This window comes from Chrysoperla carnea, chromosome 3, assembly GCF_905475395.1.
Source record: "Chrysoperla carnea chromosome 3, inChrCarn1.1, whole genome shotgun sequence".
Classification (NCBI taxonomy): domain Eukaryota; kingdom Metazoa; phylum Arthropoda; class Insecta; order Neuroptera; family Chrysopidae; genus Chrysoperla; species Chrysoperla carnea.
Genome location: NC_058339.1, coordinates 86,440,185 through 86,461,606, shown reverse-complemented (window position 1 = coordinate 86,461,606; position 21,422 = coordinate 86,440,185). Strand labels below are relative to the sequence as shown.

Genomic DNA, 21,422 nt, shown 5'->3' with positions numbered 1-21,422 from the left:
TTCTGTAAAATATAATACGTGTTTGGTACTTCTCTCGTCAATAGTATTCATTATTGAGACATGTATGTTCCAAATCTGGAATGGCAAGTCTAAAAACGAGGAGTTTTTGGATACCTTATTTAACTTTTGTACAAAAAAGATCTTGTGTTTCAAAATTGTTCAGATAATTTTTTCTTTACACAAATTTTGACTACTCTATGACAGAATCATAATATATTCGAACACGGTCGAAGTATTTCTAATTCGATTCCTTTAATACCAGCAATAGACTTCAAAGATGAACAAGAACTTATGCAATCACATTACTTATTTCAAATATCTGAGTTAAATGAAGAAATTCATCAAATGAAAAATGAAAAAAGCAATGATTTAAATAATATGATGATGGATTATGAAAATAAATTATCTCGATTCCATTTACCTTTTCAACAGTTAGAAGAAGAAAAATCAAATTTACTTCAAAAATTAAAAGAAAAGGAAATCGAAAATTCAATTTTAACCGAAAATTTAAAACAGAAACAAATGGTAAGTAATTATTAATAAGTTGAGAGAAATTTTTGGTTTGGAACTTGTCCCTTAGCTTTGAAACCGGCTTATCTACTCTAATGACTTACTCGGAATTAGCGCAATGGTTTTAGGAAAAATAGACCGGAAAAAAAAGGTTCTGTAATAGTGTCCTATTTTTGAAAGCAAGGGCTAAAAACTTCAGAACCCAGCCTAATCCTCTATAGTCGACCCAACTCAACCCAACCAACTCGTAATTACAACAATACTCTGGGTCTATAAAATTTTGGGTAGGTATATTTTTTTTGTTCTTTTTTTCCGGGTCTATTTCCGGGAAACAGTTTCGACTCAAAAATTGATGTATGAAAATTACGTTCGGGTATTCTTTTATTTAAATATCTATTTTTTTGATAATCTTTGTACGTAAAAGGGAGTCACGATGCCACAGATAACAATAAGATACGCAGACACGTGAACACCCGTCTTTGTTGGTCGGGGGTTAAAAATTAAGAATTAGAACATTTTTTATTTGAGTATAAGATACGGTTGTGTGACGATTTCAAATGTTATACGAGAAAATTGAATTTTTACAGGGTTTCCATTAAAATCATACAAATTGATAATCCAATAAATTTATGTTTACAGGAAATTTTAGGACTACGAAAAAAAATTGATAATATTGAACAAACTCGTTCAACGCTACATCAAGAAAAAATTAATCATTCGCATCTTAATAAAAACCATGACAACACTGCCAAACAATCTGAATCGAAAAATTCTGGAATAATGCCAAACGAAAAGCAGTCTAAGAAAAAAGAAACCCCGTTAAAAGTGGTTTTTAATCAAGCAAATAAAAAGATTTCTCCAATTTATAAAATGGCAAATTCATCGTTCGCGTTGAAAAAAAATTCCGGAAAAAAGAAAGTTCCAGGCAATGAAAATTCTTCTTTTAATGGAGGTTGTGTTTATCCGACTAACAATAAAGTGATCTCAGCTACTTCATTTAGAAAATCTACTTCAGCTACTTCACCAACAGAAAAAAGAAATTTAGAACCAAGAGATAATGAAAATGAGCCACCGGTAAAAAAAGGTTTACCACATTTTTACTCACCGATAAATAGCCAAGAAACTGACGATGAAAAATCAAAGAGGAAAAGACCTCTAAAAAAGCGAGCACTTTTTTCTCATAGCAAGTTTGAAACAGAAGAAGAAGTTCTTTTGGATGATGATCTCAATAATGAATAGTTTTTGTTATTTTTTCTTTTCCAATCTTAGTGTAATTATATGTACCTATTATTAATTTTATAAAATGAATAAATAGTTTATTTTTATTAAAATAATACATCCTTTTTTGAAATATATTTTCTCCCAAAATATAGATTTATGCACTATATCGAAGTAGGACCATTTACTTGGCTAGTTTCCCCAGTGCTGGAAAATTTAACAAACAAATGAACATTCAGGGAAATAAAAGGTCCTCACTTGCCTTTTTTGAGGGTGCTGTGACTTTTGGTCCTACAACTTTTGAGCCAGATTTTGAATAAAATTCTGCAGTTTTCAAACATATTTCTAATTTTTGAAGTGTTGCAAATCAAGAGCTATTCGAGGTTCAAATTATGGTTTTAAGTTGACTATTAAAGGACCCAGAAGACCCAAATCAAATATTTATCTTTTAGAATCTAAACACTATACTTTTAAAGCAACCCCAAGAACCAGGTCCAATCTGATGACAAAACATGATTTAACCCATTTTAATATGAATAATCTTTGTACGAAACACTTTTTTGTAGGTTAAATATTTAAAAGATATTTGGATCCAACGATTAAAATGCATTGCCCTGTATTATGGCATCTGGAGTCCTGATATAAACACCGCTGAAGAGGGATTAACGGGGAGAGAAATTATAATGACACCTTCAGCTTTTCTTTGGCCTTCGACCTGGTTTAAACCTTCTGCCTTATAAGTGCAATACTAACTACTATTAAGACGTATCAAGGTGTCAAGAAGGCTCTACCATTGCCCAAGCAATTCAGTAAGTTAAGCGATTATATGCAGAAGCATCTACGATTTTATATACAATTTGTATGGTGATAAGTAAAAAATTTTTTTATTAATTAATCCTTTTTAGGATTATATTCAATTCACCACGCTTTGTTTTACAAACAAATTATTAATTTTTTACAATTGTTTCCATGCGGGATACAATATCTTTCAAATTCTTTGAATAACTTCTTTTTTGTTGTTGTTTATTTCAAATTTTAAATTTTATATTTACTAAAAAAAAATTCTTTGGAATATTTTTATAAATAATATTTTTCATTCTAGAATCATTAATGCCATTTCATTGGTCACATGGCATATGTAAATGATATTTAAATTCTAAAAACCAGTTTAATGTGCAGTAAACATGTTTACTTCATTTTTGTATTTTTTTACGTAAAAATCATAAGATCGATTGGGCCCCTCTTATAAATGTTATCACAGTTATGATTTAATAATGATGATTGCCTTCAGAAAAACTGTACGAGTTTACCAATTCGTCGATACAAACAAAAATTGCATTCAGAGGTTATGGTTATTTGCAAATTTCTTTGTTATTATTGATATGAATTACATATCCACAAAGTTTAGTAAAAATTGCTATTTCATGACAAAAAATTTCAAAAAAAAAGCTGTTTTATAATATTATCTTACGAAAAAAGTTCTCTGACTTTGCCAAGAATTGAGTTACTAACGCGCTGAAGCAAAAAAAATTTTTATGTTTCAAATTTTCGCAATACGTTATCTAATCCGTGTTATTTGACATCGAATTCGTAATCAGCGACCGAAAATACATCTCAGTGCACAGTTTGGACGATAAATTCTTATTTTGCCGTTTTTTTGTCAAAAAGTGGAATTTCCGGTCAAAAATGTCACAATTTTCGGAATAAACCTGATAATCTGACATCGGATTCATATTTAGCGACATTAAATACCTCCTAGATGATAATTTTAAGCCAATATAAGTATATCAAAAAAGTTTTGGGCTATGTATGCCCCCCACTGGAACCCGACACTCCCCTATGACTAGATTAAATTAAAATTGAATTTTCCTTGGTGTCCTATAAACACGTAACAAAAAATCTCCCCTCCACCATGTCCCCTTGCGTCGGGGCTAAAGTTTTGTAATGTTCACGTATTACTCTTTAATTTGATACCCCACTTGGATATGCTTGAAAATATTCTATTGTTCATCCCCATTTTCACGCCCCACCTTTCCACCCCGAAGGTTAAATATAGATAAAAACAATCCTTGAAGATGGTTTACATCGATTCAAAATTTGAGCTTAATCGATGCAAAACTTTTTAAGTTTTTGAAGCACACCCATTTTCAACTCCTACTTTTTTCGCATTTATATCTATTTTTTTTTTTACACAGGGTATACGCTATTTATCAGATAAAAACCACGGGGTATACGCCTTTTGTTTCTATAATAGCTTGGAATCATAGAAGCAATATTCACTTGACGATAAAACTGTTGATTTAAAAAAATTATAAATTCCTGTTTTATACGTAATTATTTTGAAAAAAAAAAACATAGCCATAAATTAATTCAATAGTAGATATTTTTTTTAAATATTATTGTCATTCGATCATGAATATTGTGGATGTTGCCTACCACTCCTCCAGAATGGAACAATATGATTGGTCAATAAAACTTATATATAAAAGAATTATAGAAGAAAATGTTTTGAAAATTTTACAATTTGAGTTTAGACAACAATAGAGAGTTTTTTTTTATAATTTTGCGATTAAAATTTGTTTACAATGGTAAGCTAAGAATTTAAAAAATAATTATCAGCGAAATTTCATCAATTTTTTTATTTTGTTTTTCAGACGACGTATACGGATAAGGGCCCAAAGGTAATTGTTTTAATAAAAATGGTTTTAATAACTGAACTTTCTATGTGACTTATTTATGACGAGCTTGAGATATTTTAAGGAAAATTTTTAAGAAATGTTGCTTGTTTTTTCTCAGATCCCGAGAAATTAAGGATGAAATCATAACTTTTCGCAAAATTAAAAAAACGTAAAAATTCGTATCAGCTCATATAAACGTCTTCGTGGCCGCGAACGATCGTTTACGTTTACGATCAAGAAGACTCTGTTAAAATAAATGATTATTTTGAGAATTTTCTGTTTAAAATTTGTTTGGTGTTTTAAAGACGTATACGCCCCCCCCCCCCATAAAGAATCTAAATAATGTATTTTCATTCCCAATAAAATCACCCTGTATAAAGTAATAAGGATAAGGACATAAAAATATGTTAGATTGGAAATTCATTGAGGACGTGAAAAATTAATTTATATAGGAAATTTGAAGAATGTGACTTAAAGCTTTGAAATCCTACTAAAGGTCACAGTTGAATAAAGAAATAACAATTTTTAGTTCTGTAAAACCTGTTATCAAAAAAAAAAATGTGGATATGTTTATTAAAGTTTTATAAATTATATTTCTAGCCAAACGGTGGAAAATTTTTACATTTCGACCACGTGGTGTTCTGGGTTGGAAATGCAAAACAGGTAAAATTTAATAAAATTTCCGAAAAATAAAAATTTTTGAATTTATAAAAATTATTTAATATTTTTTTAGGCTGCCAGCTATTATATTTTAAGATTAGGTTTCGAACCATTAGCTTACAAAGGATTAGAGACTGGAAATCGAAAATATGCAGCTCACGTTGTTCGGCAAAACAAGGTAAATTGTTTTAAATAAATTATTGTAAAATTTATTAATCGATTAATTAAATTGCAGATCATATTTGAATTTCAATCTGCATACGAACCAGACGACCCAGAAATGGGTCCATTTTTGGTTAAACATGGTGATAGTGTGAAAGATGTTGCCTTTTCAGTTGAAGATTTAGATACAATAGTCAGGCGTGCTAAGGAACGTGGAGCAAAAATTGTACGTGATATTTGGGAAGAAACTGATGAATTTGGTGTTATTCGAAGAGCTACAGTTCAAACTGTAAGTTGAATTAAAAACATTTCGAATTACAAGTTGAGTAAAATTTTTTATTTTTTCAAGTATGGTGATACAGTTCACACGTTTGTAGATCGTTCACAATATAAAGGAGATTTCTTACCAGGATATCGTCCACAAAAACAAGATCCTTTAGGATGGAAATTGTAAGTTTTTTAATTTTTATACGCTGTATCTAAAATACAATATATTCCCATTTGAAGATACAGTCCGTGGGACACATTTTGTTAACCGTAAGAGATAGAACAAAAGTTTAAATGTTCGTTATAAAAAAATAAACAACTTTTGTTTGAAACATTTTTTTCGTAAACGTCCTTGTTTACCCGCGAGAGCGCAAATTAGGTGCAAATTATATAGTATGTATTATACGGGAATATCAGTTAAGTATGTATGTATGTATGTATGTTTGGCTATCTTTCTTTACTTATATGGTGTAAAAAAACAAACTATTGCGTGATCAACACTATCTTTACATGGTATTTCAACAATAATTCAGTCAATTGTTTGTTTTCACTTGTTGCAATTTTTTTCGTTCTATGTTTTCTAAAATATTTATTTTTCCATAGACCAACAACTTACCTAAATTTTACTGATCATGTTGTTGGAAATCAACCTGATTTACAAATGGAAGATGCCGCCAAATGGTATGAAACTAATTTAATGTTTCATCGTTTCTGGTCCGTTGACGATACGCAATTACATACAGAATATTCAGCATTGAGATCGATTGTAATGACCAATTATGAAGAAACAATTAAGGTATGATTGAAGATAAAATAAAACGATCTTGTTAATAATTTCAGTAAATCATTTCCTTTGTTTGTATAGATGCCAATAAATGAACCAGCGCCTGGGAAAAAGAAAAGTCAAATCTCTGAATATGTTGAGTACAATGGGGGTGCTGGAGTTCAACACATTGCTTTGAATACGTCAAACATAATCACAGCTGTAAGTTCATTTTATTAACTGTTAATTAGGAAGTTTCCTGTTGTCTAGAAGGGATAAGTAAAAAAAATTGGTACAAAAATTTGTTCAATAACTAACTTTAAATTTTACTTTATAAACTTTTTAAAAATTATACCACAAGTTTAGTTGCGTACCTACATTGTTTGCTACACGATATCTAACGAGTGTTGCATTATTAACACTTTTTGCTATATTATTGACGAATATTAGACTAAATATTCGTAAAAAAATAATCATTGTTTATTGCTTTTTGAAACTAAACTAAACTTTTGAGCCTAAATTAAATCCTATTTAGGCTCAAAATGAGGGCTCAAAGCATCCCTAATTTCTTTATTTAAATATATCTAATTTTTATTGCAAATTTGGAGCAAAAACGCTAACTAAAAATGTTCAAAAATATTACTATTTTACAATTTTTTTATAACTTTGTTGTTAAAAACTACCTCTTTGCAAAATTTCCTGCAAAAATACTTAAGTCCATGTCGTTAGAAATACCTTAAGCAAATATTTAAAAAAATGAAAAATCCTAATTATTGAGACTTACATTTTCCTTTAGTTACAAATTCATCTAAAATTAAGTAAACTGAAAAATAATTTTTGTGTGTTTAGGTTGAAAATCTAAAAGCAAGAGGTGTAGAATTTTTAACGATCCCTGACACATACTACGATATGTTAAAACAACGACTTGCTGTTAGTAAAGTCAAAATCGCAGAAGATATGGATGTTTTACAAAAATTAAAAATTTTGGTCGATTATGATGAAAATGGATATTTATTACAAATTTTCATGAAAAATATGCAAGATAGACCAACATTTTTCATTGAAGTCATACAAAGATATAATTTCGATGTAAGTATATTAACACAAAATACGATGAATTTAAGGTCTCTCTAATCGAACCTAGCATACCGACCGTAACATTTCTGATCAGGTACCTAAAATGTTCATAAAATTAACGCTTTCAATTGGAGGGGTAAAAGGTGGGTCATATTTTGATCATGAGCACTAAACTATCGATGTCTAAAGGATTTCGGCAACCTTGTGAGAAATCGAGATATATATTATGGTGATCCATCATAATTCAGCCAACCGTTTTTCTTCTAATGGTCCACTTTTTTAATAAGAGTTGACTGCTGAAGTTACGCCACTTGACAAAGAAAATACATTTATTTTATTAGATATTTTTCGTAAGTGAACGATTTCAAGGTCATACGAAAGTCGCCACTACTTCTCTGAGTGCCTTATATCGCCTTTAACTCGGGTACAAATATTCGCCTTTGTAGCGAAGTCAATCAAGGCGAGACGAAGACAGGCGAGACACAAAAAAGTCAAACACACTTAGATCATAGGGTCCATTGTGATGCCGTAAAAGATTTGGCCCATCACGGCCACTACTCAATGAAGCTGTTTATGAACAACAAGAGTGCTTTGACGTCGACGGACTTTAGGTCGAAGAGGTCGTCAAAGAGAGTCCGAGTTAAATCCATCTCCTCATGGCAAGAGCAGGACAGTGACGGAGAAGATGAGACATTGCCTCCTCCTCCTTCCCACTAAGGTAAATGAAGCTTTATAAAAAAATGGTGAGCTCAATTAAAATGAATCAACCTTGAACAATTGATTGAATCAATCTAAAATTAATTCCATTCGACAAGGGAGACCGAACAATCGTGCAGCTTTAAAAATAATTAACTTTTTTTTAAATACTTTTAAATGTACAGGGTTTTGGAGCTGGTAATTTCCAAGCATTATTCGAAGCAATTGAAATTGAACAAAATCTACGAGGGAATTTATAAAACAAAAAAAATATAATCAATTTTCTTATATTTTTCAATTTCATTTATTTTTAGTATAAAAGAATATTTATTTACAAATTTTTTCTCAATACGGGGGAGAGATTTACACAATTTTATTTACAATAAAAATATACTTTTTTATCTTAAAAATTAAAATGTAATTTTTATAATGTAATTATTTTAATGATATAATGTTAATTTGATGCGAGTCTTATAATAAAAAAAATTTATCTATATATATATAATATATTTATTTCATAGTTTTTTATATTTTTTTAATTTTAAAATATATTTTATTATATAACAGCCGATTGTAAAAATTAATTTTTATCTACTGTATTTACGTTACGTTTAATAAAATATATAAAAATATAATTTAATTAGAACGGTACTCATTTAACTATATTTTTCTTTTTTTTTTTTTGGAAAGTATGTATGCATCGTGTTCATAATTTTTTTACGATTCTATTAATCTTAATTCTCGTATATTTGGATAAATCCAAAAGTTGGGAAAAAATTTTTTAAATGAAAACTATATCGGCAACACCAAAACGTGTCACATGTGCGAGCTTTTAAAATTTGATTAATTGTGTTGTAATAATTATAAAATGTACCCAAAGAATAATGACATCATCTTTTAATAATAATTATTGAGCTAAATCATGCATAAAATAAAAATAAAAAATCATTTAAAATATTACATTACACTACAAGGGCAGAAAGTTTGAGATTCCTGCACTGCGCGGTAAGATCCAATCATGTCGCAAAATTTGGGGCTCTCAAACTTTCTGCCCGTGTGATGAATACTATTTCCTTTATTTTCGGCTGTACATACTTGCTGCTTCTGTTGGGAGGCCGAAACTCCCATATTTATGCTTTGGTACCAAAGCGGATTTTTCACCTCCCAACGGAAGCAGAAAGTACGCACTTTCGGCCATGGATAAAGAAATAGTATATTTACACACCTAGGGAGCAAAAGTAAAGAATGTCTCAGATGTCATGTTCATTGTCGCCCGAGCCGAAAACGAGGGTGACAAACATGAGATTTGAGACATTCTTTACTTGCTACCATGGTGTGTATACTATTTTTCTCTACGACTGAGGCAGAAAGCGGCAACTTCGTTTTGCACAGTGGGAAAAAAGTTGACATTTTTTGCACAGAAGTGAGAAAATAATTTTTCTCATTAAAATAGTTTTTGCCTAACTTTTGAATAAGAAATATTTATTAGAATAATCGCAGAATCTTGAATATGATGCATACACAACATACACAAAGGAGACCTTTCAAAAAAAAAAAAAAAAAGTTAAATAATTGGCGTTAAAAATAATTTATAATACCTATGTTTCGTTTTTCTTATAAACTAGTGGAGTGGCTGTTTGGAGAGAGAAAGATGTATTATTTATTTCTAAAAGAGCTCCAAAATATTTCTTTCTTCTACTTTATGACATCACACTTCACTAGTTTATTTAAAAATTTACAGGAATATCTCGAATAAAACAAGGTCAATTAGCAACGTGGAAATATTTTTATTTATTTACATTTTAAATATTTTACGAAATATAGCACGACTTTTACTTTAGGCACAATAATTATTATTCTTTTGAACAATTTCGAACGGAATGATTTAATAGGCGTTTTATCGAGGTATTTCTGTAATTATTTAAAAATGCGAACTTAATTTTATTTTAAAATAAAAATTTTAAAAACTGAGTTTCTTATTATTACTGCAAAACAGTTTCTTAACATTTTATTCATTTTCTTTGAAATCTATATATAACGATTTACAAGCTGTTATCGTTATCACTCGATTTAAATTCAATGTTGAATTTTTAATTCGCCCATGGTTAAAAGGCTAGAGATAGTGATAACAGTCTGTTTTTTTGTTACTTTATCACAATCGAAATTTTAATTACAACTTTTCGTCATTTTAAAAACATATTCGATTTCCTCTTTTATAATTTATCATATCAATTCTGAAAAATCAATAAAAGTACAAATCTATTTCGTGTTTATTGAAAAACTCGATAGATTATTAATTATTTCTGTTCTATAAAATTTTTTCGACAACAATCTAAAATCAATTGTACCACTTACGATTTTTCAAAATTGTATTTATTCTATAAAAAAGGATAATTTTGCGGCGTTTTTAAAGGGTTTATCAGAATATTTTTGAAATTATTGTTTTCTTTTTTCATTTGAAGTACGTATTTTTTATATTTATTGAAAAATTAAAAAGAAAAGACAAACAGAAAACAGTTTTTAAAATTAAAAAAAAAAATTATTTAAAATCTTAAATTTCTAAAAAAATATAGAAACTTTTTTCGTAACATATTTTTTTTACATTAAAACTGTCTTGTAAAGTAATTTAGAGGTAAACGATTCAAAAATTTTACAAACTAATTGTAAGCTTAGGTAATTCGTTTGTAAGAAACATAAAAAATATTCGCAATGATTTAATTTTCGAATTTTAATAAAGGAAAATAATTTTCGATTATTCCGAATATTGTTAATTTGTTTGGCTTCGATTGTCAAGAACAAATTTCTGTAATACTGCGACAAGACACGAAGCATTTCAATTAATTCTCTAAACGAATCATTTAGTGAATTAATTGAGATGAATTGTCTAAATTACTTTACAAGATCAACACAAATTAATTTTGAACTACGTAAAATAATTCTATGTTTTCTAATTTGTAAAGGCACATGTCTGGTAGACATTTTTAAATTTTTTTAATATTTACAAAAAAAAAAAAACTTAAACCTATGCTTAGCTACCGGATGTTTTAAGGGCACATTATGTAGAAATTGATCACATAAAATCATTATTAGAATGATTTTTTTTTAAATATTAAAATTAATAATTTAAATGAATACTTAATTGGATTGATGTTGTGTTCTAGACAATATTTCTAATTAGAAATATGAAATGTCTTTCTTCACTATGGCAAAATAGTTTTCTTATAATGAGATGAATTAAATTGCCTTAACAAAAATTAAATAAAGAATTAACAAAGTTTTCTTTTTTTAATTCTTTACGATGATATCGAATGTATCAGAAAAAATGCGTTGGGTTTTAAAATAAAACTTTGAAGGAATGTGTATTAAGAGATCAGAAGATCAGATGCATCTCGGAGGACTCGTCAACCAGAAGATGTGACATTGTTGCGGGTAAGTCTTAAGCTTTGATACTTGGCCCAACAAGTTTGAACAGAATACAAGACAAGCTGAAAGTGTTGATTTGGAGAAGAGTGCAATCTATGAACCCTGTGTCGTGAACCTAGGTGGAAGATGTCAGATTTTGACCCTCAAAAGTTCAAAGTTGTTGGCCTGTTCTTTGGTGCTCGTGGATTGATTCCTGCATTCACGTGGAAAACTCTTGTTGAATTTGGATTATCTAACAAAACCCACACCGAAATTAGCCTTAAAATTCTTAAAGATATTATCCGTATCCTAAACATTCATTTATTCCAATAAAATTAAATAAACGAAAATAGAAGATTCTGCCATAACAATCTTCATAGTGCTATTTGATCCAGAAAACCAGACTGGATAGTCAAGAGGCGGTTACGTTTTCAGGATCGGGCAGGACTCTCTCTAATAATAATGGTGGAATTGTTACCTCCGCTTCTCAGACATATTCATCTATAACAATGCCACCCACATCGCTAAGTTTATAATAATTATGAAAACCATAAAATACAATAATAATTACAAACCGCTACTTTCGCTATAGTTTCACGTCTTTTTTACAATTTCAATATGGACATAATTTCTAATACAACCGATGTTGAAAATTTAAATAAATAATAATAATAATAATAATAATTAATAAGAATAATAAAATACACTTTAAACTCTAGATCCAGCAGTTTTTTGCGTTTGATCTTCAATAGTCACTTGTGTAATAAAAGGTCCACGATTTCCACTTAATTTATGCACATTTCGTTGATTATGATTGGCTACATAACGTTGATACGTTCTAGGATTACCATTCATGGCACGTGACCCATACGTAGGTTCATGCCCTCTTGATATCGGTGGTGGGGGTTGATATGGCCTTGCATGTTGTGTAAAATGTTGTTTAGTTATTGATGTAGTTTTATCAATGGCGTTGGATGTGATACGTGTCGTACTGGTGCTTGTTGAAGATGATGACGATGATTTTGTGATATGATGTGCTGGTGGTATGTCGTTATGCGTGTCATGATTTGTACTGTGAGGTGAAGATATTAATGATCTGGGCTGTGAATTCATTAGTGATTGTATACTTTCATATTCATAAAAGTTTGACATTGGCCGCTGTTGGGAATCACGTGCTGGTTGTCGTTGAGAATGGTAATGTTGTTGTCTTCGGCTAGATAACAATAATCAAGTATTAAATTTAAATATTTTAATCATCCAGAAGTTTTTTGTGTGAATATTTATTAAAGTGTGGTTACTATTTTATTTAAGGTAAGTAATATAGTTGTATCAAATCAAAGCGTAACTGAGCAAAAGAGAGTGTAGATATGAGTACACATACATATATATTTCTTGCTCAGTGCCACTTTGGTTTGATATAACTCTACAATCGTTATAGTCAAGTCCATAAAAATATGTTCTTATTATATTCGTACAATACTTGTGACAACAGTGTTCAATACTAAGACACCGTATCTATACATATACTCAATACACACACACAACTACTTTGTAAATTTTTAATCGTTTTCTTGGAATCAAAAAACTGAAAGGAAAAAAACAAGTCCAATAGTTTACATAGTGACTTTAACAGGCGGGGCTCATTATTGAAAATATTTAATTCGGTCTAGATTTTAATGGGTTCAACTGTTATAGTCGCTAACTATACTACTGGACTTGTTTTTTTCTTTGAGTTTTTATTTAGCACAGTCGGTTTTTTTTTTAAAGTTTGTATTTTTATTTTCACAATATTCACAAAAATCGACCCACGCGTTTGGTCTCTAGTGTAGTCGCGCAGTCGGGTAAAAAAACATAGTTTCGTGTATACTTAAAAACCTGTTTTTAAAAATGTTCTAAAAAACTAATAAAATTAAGAATTGGGAAAATTTAGAAATTAAAATCTTTTTTACAATTTGTTGGTAAGGTAAAGAAACAAAAAAAAATTTTTAATATTCAGGCTGTGTGTGTATTGATGTTTATATATATATATATATATATACACTACGTCTCAGTATTATGGACAATAACATGGCTGTTGTCACAAATAATACATGTATCTATGAACGTTTTTATGAACATGACTATAATGGTCAAACTAACTTAAAACAGATTTTTGTCTCATGATAAAAGTGAATATTTGTATGGTAAAACGATAAATACACAGGGTGTTACAAAAAAGAGGCAGTTAACAAATTTTCGAATTGCAAAGAGAATTATTAGGTATAAAGTAGTATTCTTCTTTCGTAACAAGCCAAATTTTTGTAGGCTTTTGCCTTAGGTAGTCTGAAAATAATGAACATGGAGTTTTTAATTACAGGCTCAGGTAATTTTTTAAAGGTACTACGGGCTTAAACTTGATGGACATCCAAGCTATGGTTATTTTTAGACAACCAAATACCATATGCTACTGAACCTTCGAAATTGTTTGTTAGAAGTACATTCTAATAAATAAATAAATTAAAAGCTTCTGTCACGCCTTTTTCCATTCCAGTTACGTTTTTAAATCCAATTATTTTAAAAAATTTATTTAATTTTTGTTGTTAAGCATTTCATCTCCTTCTTTGGTATGCATTGTTACGATTGCACATACCCGGTTACTCCCATATTCCTGTTCCTATTTTATGGAAAATTCCTTTTTGTAACACCCTGTGTAGTAGAATATGGTCGAATTTTTATTTCATTTTCCTTTCCATAAACATTTTTTTTATTACTAGATATAAATAACGAAAGCATGCAAAATCCCAAAACATTCAAAGGTCAAAACATGCACAAAACAAATAATGGAAAAAAATTTTATGAAACACAAATAAGATATTGTTAACACATTGAAAATTATTGAAAATTTTGAGTAAATGAATGTAATTTGTTGCTCGTTTGACTTCTACCTGCTTCCGTACATGTTCAAGATTCTATCACTTGAAATAAGAAAAAAAATTAATTGTGCAAATTAAGTACCTTTCCTCCTCCACCTTTAACCTCTGGTGCTGCACTTGGAGCCTCATTTGAACAATCTGTACTTCAGAGAGTTGATCTTTGTGATTGCTTGATACGAAACAAAATTATGATAGACATTTGTTATTAACATTTATGATGGATTTGTTTTAAAATTAACACAAAACAAAAATTATAAGCAAAAACAAAAACTACACGATTATTTATATAAAAAAGGGCGTTTATATATTTATTGCGGGAAAATTTCTAGCCCGGATGTTAAATTATGGAAATTATAAATGCACCATTTTTAATAAATTGATATAAATCTATGGGAATTAATCAGTTTATGCAATATACATTACATACTCGAAAATACATATTGCATAAACAAATAAAAGAAGAGAACGAAATGTCCCAAAATGTAGGGCGTTGAGTGATTCGAAGTGAAATATTTACGACTAGAATTATTACTTTCAAATCATTTTGTAATTTAATTTTTATATTTCGATGATTTTGTATTTCCTGTCGTGAATAGAAAGTCATTTATATAACACAATACACAAAAAAAGAAAATGATGGGAAATTCATCTTAACAAAATCATTTAATTAAAATATTATTGAAATATTTTGTATTTTTTTAATTTTATACCTACTTTTTTTTGATAAATAAAAATAGTTGCATTTATAATTCCAAAATAATTTTAAACTTATTAATTATTAAAAAACAAAAATAAAGAAATAAAGCCAAAAATAATTTTTTAATATTCCAGAATGCTATGAAACAAGGACTCCAAATTTTATTAATATTATTGAAGAAGCAAGAATCTTTCACCTTTTGTTAATAAAATTTTATACTCAAAATAATTTAGTGTTTTATTTCAATAAAATATCTTTTCGAATTCTGGCATCATTATTGAAAAGTTTAATGACCGTGTAATCAATCTTTTAACTAAAAAATTAATTCCAACTGAGAAATAAGCAATTTTTATTTAAAGTTGGCGGTAATATAATGTCAACAATGTTACGTAAGATACATTTGATTATTTCACACCTATTTAAGAACTCAGATATAAGGTATTTCTAACGACATGAGACTAAAAGTAGTTTTGCACGAAATTTTCCAAAAGGATAGACATAAAATTATAAAAAAAAAAAAAATGTAGAAGCACTGATGGTTCCTGTTAGCTGCTATAAACTTTCAAAGTTATCGATATTTAACACGAAGATAAGAATGAATCCATACTATTTAGAAGACATTTTTTAACATTTTTAGTTCGCGTTTTTGTTACAGAAAGCAAGGTTGCAATAAAACTAAATATATGCAAATAAACAAATTGTCAACCCTAGTAGCTCAGTTGGTTAAAGCGTAAATAATTCCGTGTGTTGTATGCCTGGGAGAAGAAATGAATTGAATTAACGACAACGTTGTATATACAATTTCTGTGCTGTAACCATGTGCTGCTTGCTATACTGTGTGCATAGATGACCAATATATGAGAGCAAACGTTGTACCGTTGACAGATTTACTGCGTTAATACTACTATACATAAAACTATATTTTTCTCTTTCTAAGATATTACGTTCTCTTTCACTCCGATAGAAATACCTTAAATGAAATCAAAATAACATAAATATGGTATCAATTAGTATGACAAACATTTTCTTTGTTAACATTATAATATTGAGAGAAAATTCAACATTATCTTATTTTGAGTATAAGTTATGAGATTAGTAAGTATATCAAACAAAAATATTCAAATAAAATATTTACCTTAGATGATGTTGTAGTTCATCGTAATTTACATAATGGCTAAAACGTTGTGGATCACCTGCACCTATAGCAGATCTACTACCAGATCTTTTAACATCTCCGTATACATCATAACTAGCTGATCTTCCATGGATTGTGTCTGGTACTTGTTCCAAACGCTGAATTGAAAATTTATATATTTTCTTTTTGTTTTTATTTTTTTAGTGTTTAATAATAATGAATAAATTAATGAAAAAATGAAAAATTTTGAATATGAAACCATTAATGAAATGAATTATTTGTGATTAAAAATTCAAAAAGGGATTGCTAAATTGTATTTCATTGGATTTAAGTATCTGTTTCTTGAAGGGTCATGTACAAAATTTATTTCAATCTGAAAAATTTTAGTACGTGCGATTATATTCAATTCAGGGAAAAAGATCAGGTGATTTAAGAAAATGAAGAGATTATCTTTATGAAAGGTGAATAATGAAAAAATGCAATAAAAATTTTCAGATTGTTATATATTTTTTTAAGTTTTCTATACACATACAGGATTGCCAAACATTACCGAAAAAATCATACAGAATGATCTCTCGCAGTAAACATTAACCGCCATTTGAGTCATACAGTCAGCGTAAGGCAAATTTTCACAAGACTGGAATAAGAAGTAAACTGTAGGACTTCGTAGTAAGGGATGATATTTTTTTTCTGAGGTATATAGTTTTTAATGGCTTTCTCTTGCTTTTATGGCAGACAATTTTCAGCTATAGTTTTTCAGCTTTAGTTTTTCATCAGTAATTATTCGGAATGTCAAACGTTATCAACAGGCGAGACTCTACAAAAGACGTAGTGGACAAGGCCGAAAACAAAAAACAAAACCCACAGACGATCCATTTATGGTAACCTATGCATTAAAAAATCGCATTGTTTGCGCTACTGAGATAAGAAATGAGTTGCAGGAAGCTCGGTATGTAAATGCTAGTTCAAAAACAGTAAAAAAAAGGATCAAGAAAGCCCGATTAACATTTAAAATAGCCGCGAAAGGTCAAGTATTGATTCGAAATTGGTTGCTCAACTTTGGTGGAATGATTAATGGGGCTGTATACCTCAGGAATTAACTGAAAATTTAATTTGAAGTATGCCAAAGCTAGAATATGTTATAAAAGCAAGAGTACTGATTACGTCCAAAGTTATTAAAATTTTTATTCATTGTACTTTTCATTGTAATGAATTTTATTTATATTTGTTTTTCCGTAATAAAAATGAAAAATTTTGAAGTTTTCTAATTATCTTATATTGCAGAATCCTTTATTCGAGCCTACGATAAGTTTTTTTTCAGGCAGTCTTTCTGACAATACAGAGAAAAGTGTTGTTTCTTAAGCGATCCTCTTAATATGTCCAGAAGTGTATTTCAGAAAAGAGTAGATCTTAAAACTCCTAATATTTTGGTACTTCGTACCGGATATTTATAGTTTGAATTTATATTTTACCTGGCAACCCTGGATACCTACAGTTACAAACAACAAAATTTATAAGCAAATGTAATAAATCTTTATTTTTCACAGACATATTCAAATAAATTGTATACAATAATGAGGAATAAAATAAATATATATAATTTTTAAAATCACGTGATTTAACAACATAGTCAAGTGCTTTTTGTGCGTATAGTGAAGAATGTACAGTGCAATAAATATCATTAATGATGATGGGTGATTTTTGTTAAATATAATAATGACGTACTTGTCGAATAGCTCTTTCATATTGATCTTCACGTTCTTCAGACACATAATGGCCTTGACGTTCAGCATGTCGTTTTTGATGTAAGGATCGTAATTCTTGTACATATTGATTTCTTGATGACGCCGCGGCTGGATGTATTGGATTTTCATTGACATCCGTATGGTTCTGGAAAAATTTTATAAGGGTATTTTAATAAGTTCTCAATTCAAGCAGCAAACAATGTCGAAAAATAAATAGAAAGTCGAAGTCATAGACCTTAGTGGGTGAAGTCAGTCTTTGTTTTTCCCAAGTCTAGCGATTGAAGGAGGATCAAGAATGCAGAATGACTGGAAAAATTAAGAGCTAATAAAGATTTTAGACTCTTAGCTTCCACCAACCGTAGAGCTCGGGCATTATAGTCCAGGATAAATAAGGACTCAAATATGCTAACAGTAATTATTACAAATCGCTTAAACATAATTATTATACAGTGCAAAAAGTGAGCGTTTAAAAACAAATGCTCCAACATAAGAGGGCGCAGTTTTCTAAACGAAATATAGAAAGCAAATCTGAAAATGTTTTAAATAAAAGATGTGTAATTGATTTTGGAATATTCAGGACCACATATCTGTACCTTAACAACTGAATTAAAAATTTCTAGAGAATTACCTGCGTTTGCATTCTGTTCATTTGTTGATGAACTAATTGTCGATAATGACTTGGAGGTACATTTGGTGGAGGTTGGTGCGATGGATTATTAGGTCGTAATTCTAAACTATTCGCAGGAGATTGTTGATGTTGCTGCTGTTGTTGCTGTAGTTGATGCTGTTGATCTGTGGACGACGTTGATTCATTTCCATTATGTGTAGAAGATTGTTGATTTGTTTCTGATGATGCTGTCTGAGACGACGCACTATCCTGTTTCTCATGATGTACAGTATTTTCATGTGCCATTATAATTCGATCATCTAAACCAGGTATCACATCTAGCGTCTTTCGATGTTTACCAAATCTAAATACAAATATTCCGTAATTAATTTAAATCAGAAAAATATTAAAGTCGTTAAAAAATTTACCTGAACATTGACCCGATTCCTTTAAGTAATCCAGCTTTCTTTTTAGCTGCTTTCTTATTGTCAGCAGCATTCAAAGATGACTGTCTAGGACCACCTCGTGCATTCATAAATCCAACATCTTGAGCATCTAAATCGGAATTTGCTGCTGCAATTGGTGGGTCCAACAACCAATGCTTTTTAGCATCTAAATATAGAGATAATTTTAGAAAACGCCTAAGAAATGTATAGACATTTTTTTGCATACCGTTAGTTTTACCAACACTTTTATAATCGATATCAACCGCTGCTCGAAAACTATCATCACATCCACGACCTCTTATCACCCGTAAAGCGCCTTGATTTCCTCGATAAGAATACGCAGGATCACTGTCCATTTGTATCTGTTAATACAGGGAAAGTTAAATTAATTCAAGTGATTTCTTAGTATTGTTCAAGCCGTCAATATGTTAAACCGAAGCATTCGGGACTTTCATACAGCTATCTTTATCTAACATATCACTCTTTCTTGTAAACAGATCATTCGCCTGTCTTATAATTTAACTCCCAGTGCAGCCAAGGAGGTTTCATAAAATTAATTTCACAAAAATACTTACTCCTTGCACCATTGTTTGTAACGATTCTAAACTAGACGATTTTTTCATTCCTAATGAGGGTCCTAATTGTCCTAATTTATCTGCTTCTGAAACCCAAAAAAAAAAATTAACCATTTAAAATTTGAAATTGATAAGTTTTTTCGTTTACCACTAATTTTACCTTCGTCTTTATGGCCTGGAGATCGATTTAAACTAATAATTGATTCTACGGAACCGACACGGATTAATTTCCCATTCTCTTGTTTTTCATTGTCTTTACTCTTTTCACGTTCTTCACGTAATTTTTTCGTACGTTGATATGTTCCAGTATTTTTCGCATCGAGTGTAGCATGACGTTTTTCGGACATACTTTGTCTACCAAAAGCGTCTCGTGTAAAACCAGCCGGATTTTCTAATGATAATTGACTGGCATATGTTACGTCTGTACTCGTTGGATTTGTAGGTGTGGAGTCTGATGATTGATCACAGTTCGTAATTGATACATTTATTTTGCCGTCCGTTGTGTTATTGTTTAATAAATTATCGTTACTTTTCGTTTTCCCGTTTCTGTAAAATAAATAAATATTGAAATATAGCTCAGACACATACGTACGAATCATCCATTAAACACATAAAAATTTAGTCGTGGGCAAATATTTTAAACTAAAAACTAACCTGTTGGTATATCCTGTACCCGGTGGATAGTTTGGAACATATTCGTTTTCAATGAGAATAGTTTCTCCAGATGGCAAATTTACTGTCGGGCTTGATAATTTTGGATCATTTTGAAAACTTCCATTCCAAGTATGATCATGTGTGGCCATATAATAACTTTCATTTCGTAATTGATGTGGTCCTGTTCCGCTAGTATTTTGACCTGTAATTCGATCAATTACCGGATGATTCCATGATTCCATATTTCCAAAACTTCTGTTTGAGTGCGTGCTATTATTTAACGAGTGATTGGCGGAAGATGATTCAGACTTTTTCGTATATGGTAAGAATATTACAGTATTTCCAGATTTTTCACTAGCACCAGAATTGTCAGTCAGATAGGAAGATGATTCATTTTCATTTGACGTATTACCAACAAATGTTTCAGGACCTAAAAGTAAAAATGCTAAAAAATTAGTATTTATGTCACTATTTAATAGTATTGTTGTATTCTGTTAGTAAATTTTAGCACTTGTAACAACAATTGAACTAACTAACTTTTTCTAAATCTAAAAGGCTGGAGTTCTAAAAATGCCCCAATATTTTTGTAATTACATATTTTGTGTTATTTTAGATGGAATATGTTTGAAATTTAAATGTGCCAAAAATATTTGATAAATAAAGAGGTGGGGCGGTTTTGGAACTGTATTTTTAGTCACTTTAAAATTTGGATTGACACTTTTTTTTCATTACGTATATTGTTAGCCTTACTAAAATTTCACAAATATTTATTTACAATTTTACAAATTTAAAATATTTTTGTATGAAACTATACACAGTTTTTAAATCGCTAATTTTTATCCCATAAATTGGAGAAAATTTTCATTACTTAAACCAGGGATGAATATCTAAATGATAAAAATTAGATCATTTATTTAAAACAATACTCATTGAACACATTTAACACAAGTATCTGCACAGAAATGAAGTTTTCTTAGTTGCTCGCTCGGTCAATAGCATTAATAAAAATATTAAATCGTAATCATGCCCAGAAAAATAATAAGAAGTTCCAATAGAGATAGGACAGAGACTTTGAACGAAATATTATACCTTTTGTCGCGAAAATAAAACTTGAAGGGATTGAAATGTGGAAAAATAGGAAAAACTCCCTTAGATTGATGGGGTTTTTTTCCATTTGACGCGTAATTAACAGAAAACTTTAAGATATACGTCATACTC

At 29.7% G+C, this 21,422-nt stretch overlaps 3 protein-coding genes across 6 annotated transcripts in view; 2 read left to right on the top strand and 1 right to left on the bottom strand.

Moving 5' to 3' along the window:
• Positions 1–384: 384 nt before the first annotated feature.
• LOC123296312 lies at positions 385–1,789 on the top strand. The gene is made up of 2 exons (XM_044877772.1): positions 385–525; positions 1,150–1,789. Exons 1-2 carry the CDS (start codon positions 385–387, stop codon positions 1,747–1,749), a joined length of 741 nt encoding a protein of 246 aa, XP_044733707.1. The 3' UTR covers positions 1,750–1,789.
• Positions 1,790–2,857: 1,068 nt separating this feature from the next.
• Positions 2,858–8,293, top strand: LOC123296311 (4-hydroxyphenylpyruvate dioxygenase). Its single transcript, XM_044877771.1, has 10 exons — positions 2,858–2,866; positions 4,383–4,409; positions 5,007–5,069; positions 5,140–5,244; positions 5,302–5,517; positions 5,578–5,678; positions 6,099–6,291; positions 6,361–6,480; positions 7,108–7,347; positions 8,217–8,293. The coding sequence occupies exons 1-10, from the start codon at positions 2,858–2,860 to the stop codon at positions 8,289–8,291; spliced, it is 1,149 nt and encodes a 382-aa protein (XP_044733706.1). The 3' UTR covers positions 8,292–8,293.
• Positions 8,294–11,161: 2,868 nt separating this feature from the next.
• LOC123296717 (partitioning defective 3 homolog) overlaps positions 11,162–21,422 on the bottom strand; it is a 170,674-nt gene continuing 160,413 nt past the window's right edge. For all 4 annotated transcript variants that reach the window (XM_044878318.1, XM_044878317.1, XM_044878319.1 and 1 more), the window contains 9 exons: positions 20,205–20,634; positions 19,711–20,096; positions 19,551–19,636; positions 19,202–19,337; positions 18,958–19,141; positions 18,551–18,893; positions 17,903–18,067; positions 16,178–16,335; positions 11,162–12,646 (listed from right to left, as the gene is read on the bottom strand). In XM_044878318.1, coding sequence (XP_044734253.1) covers positions 12,142–12,646; positions 16,178–16,335; positions 17,903–18,067; positions 18,551–18,893; positions 18,958–19,141; positions 19,202–19,337; positions 19,551–19,636; positions 19,711–20,096; positions 20,205–20,634 — 2,393 coding nt within the window. In that variant the 3' untranslated portion in view covers positions 11,162–12,141. The remainder of the gene's footprint in view (positions 12,647–16,177; positions 16,336–17,902; positions 18,068–18,550; positions 18,894–18,957; positions 19,142–19,201; positions 19,338–19,550; positions 19,637–19,710; positions 20,097–20,204; positions 20,635–21,422) is intronic.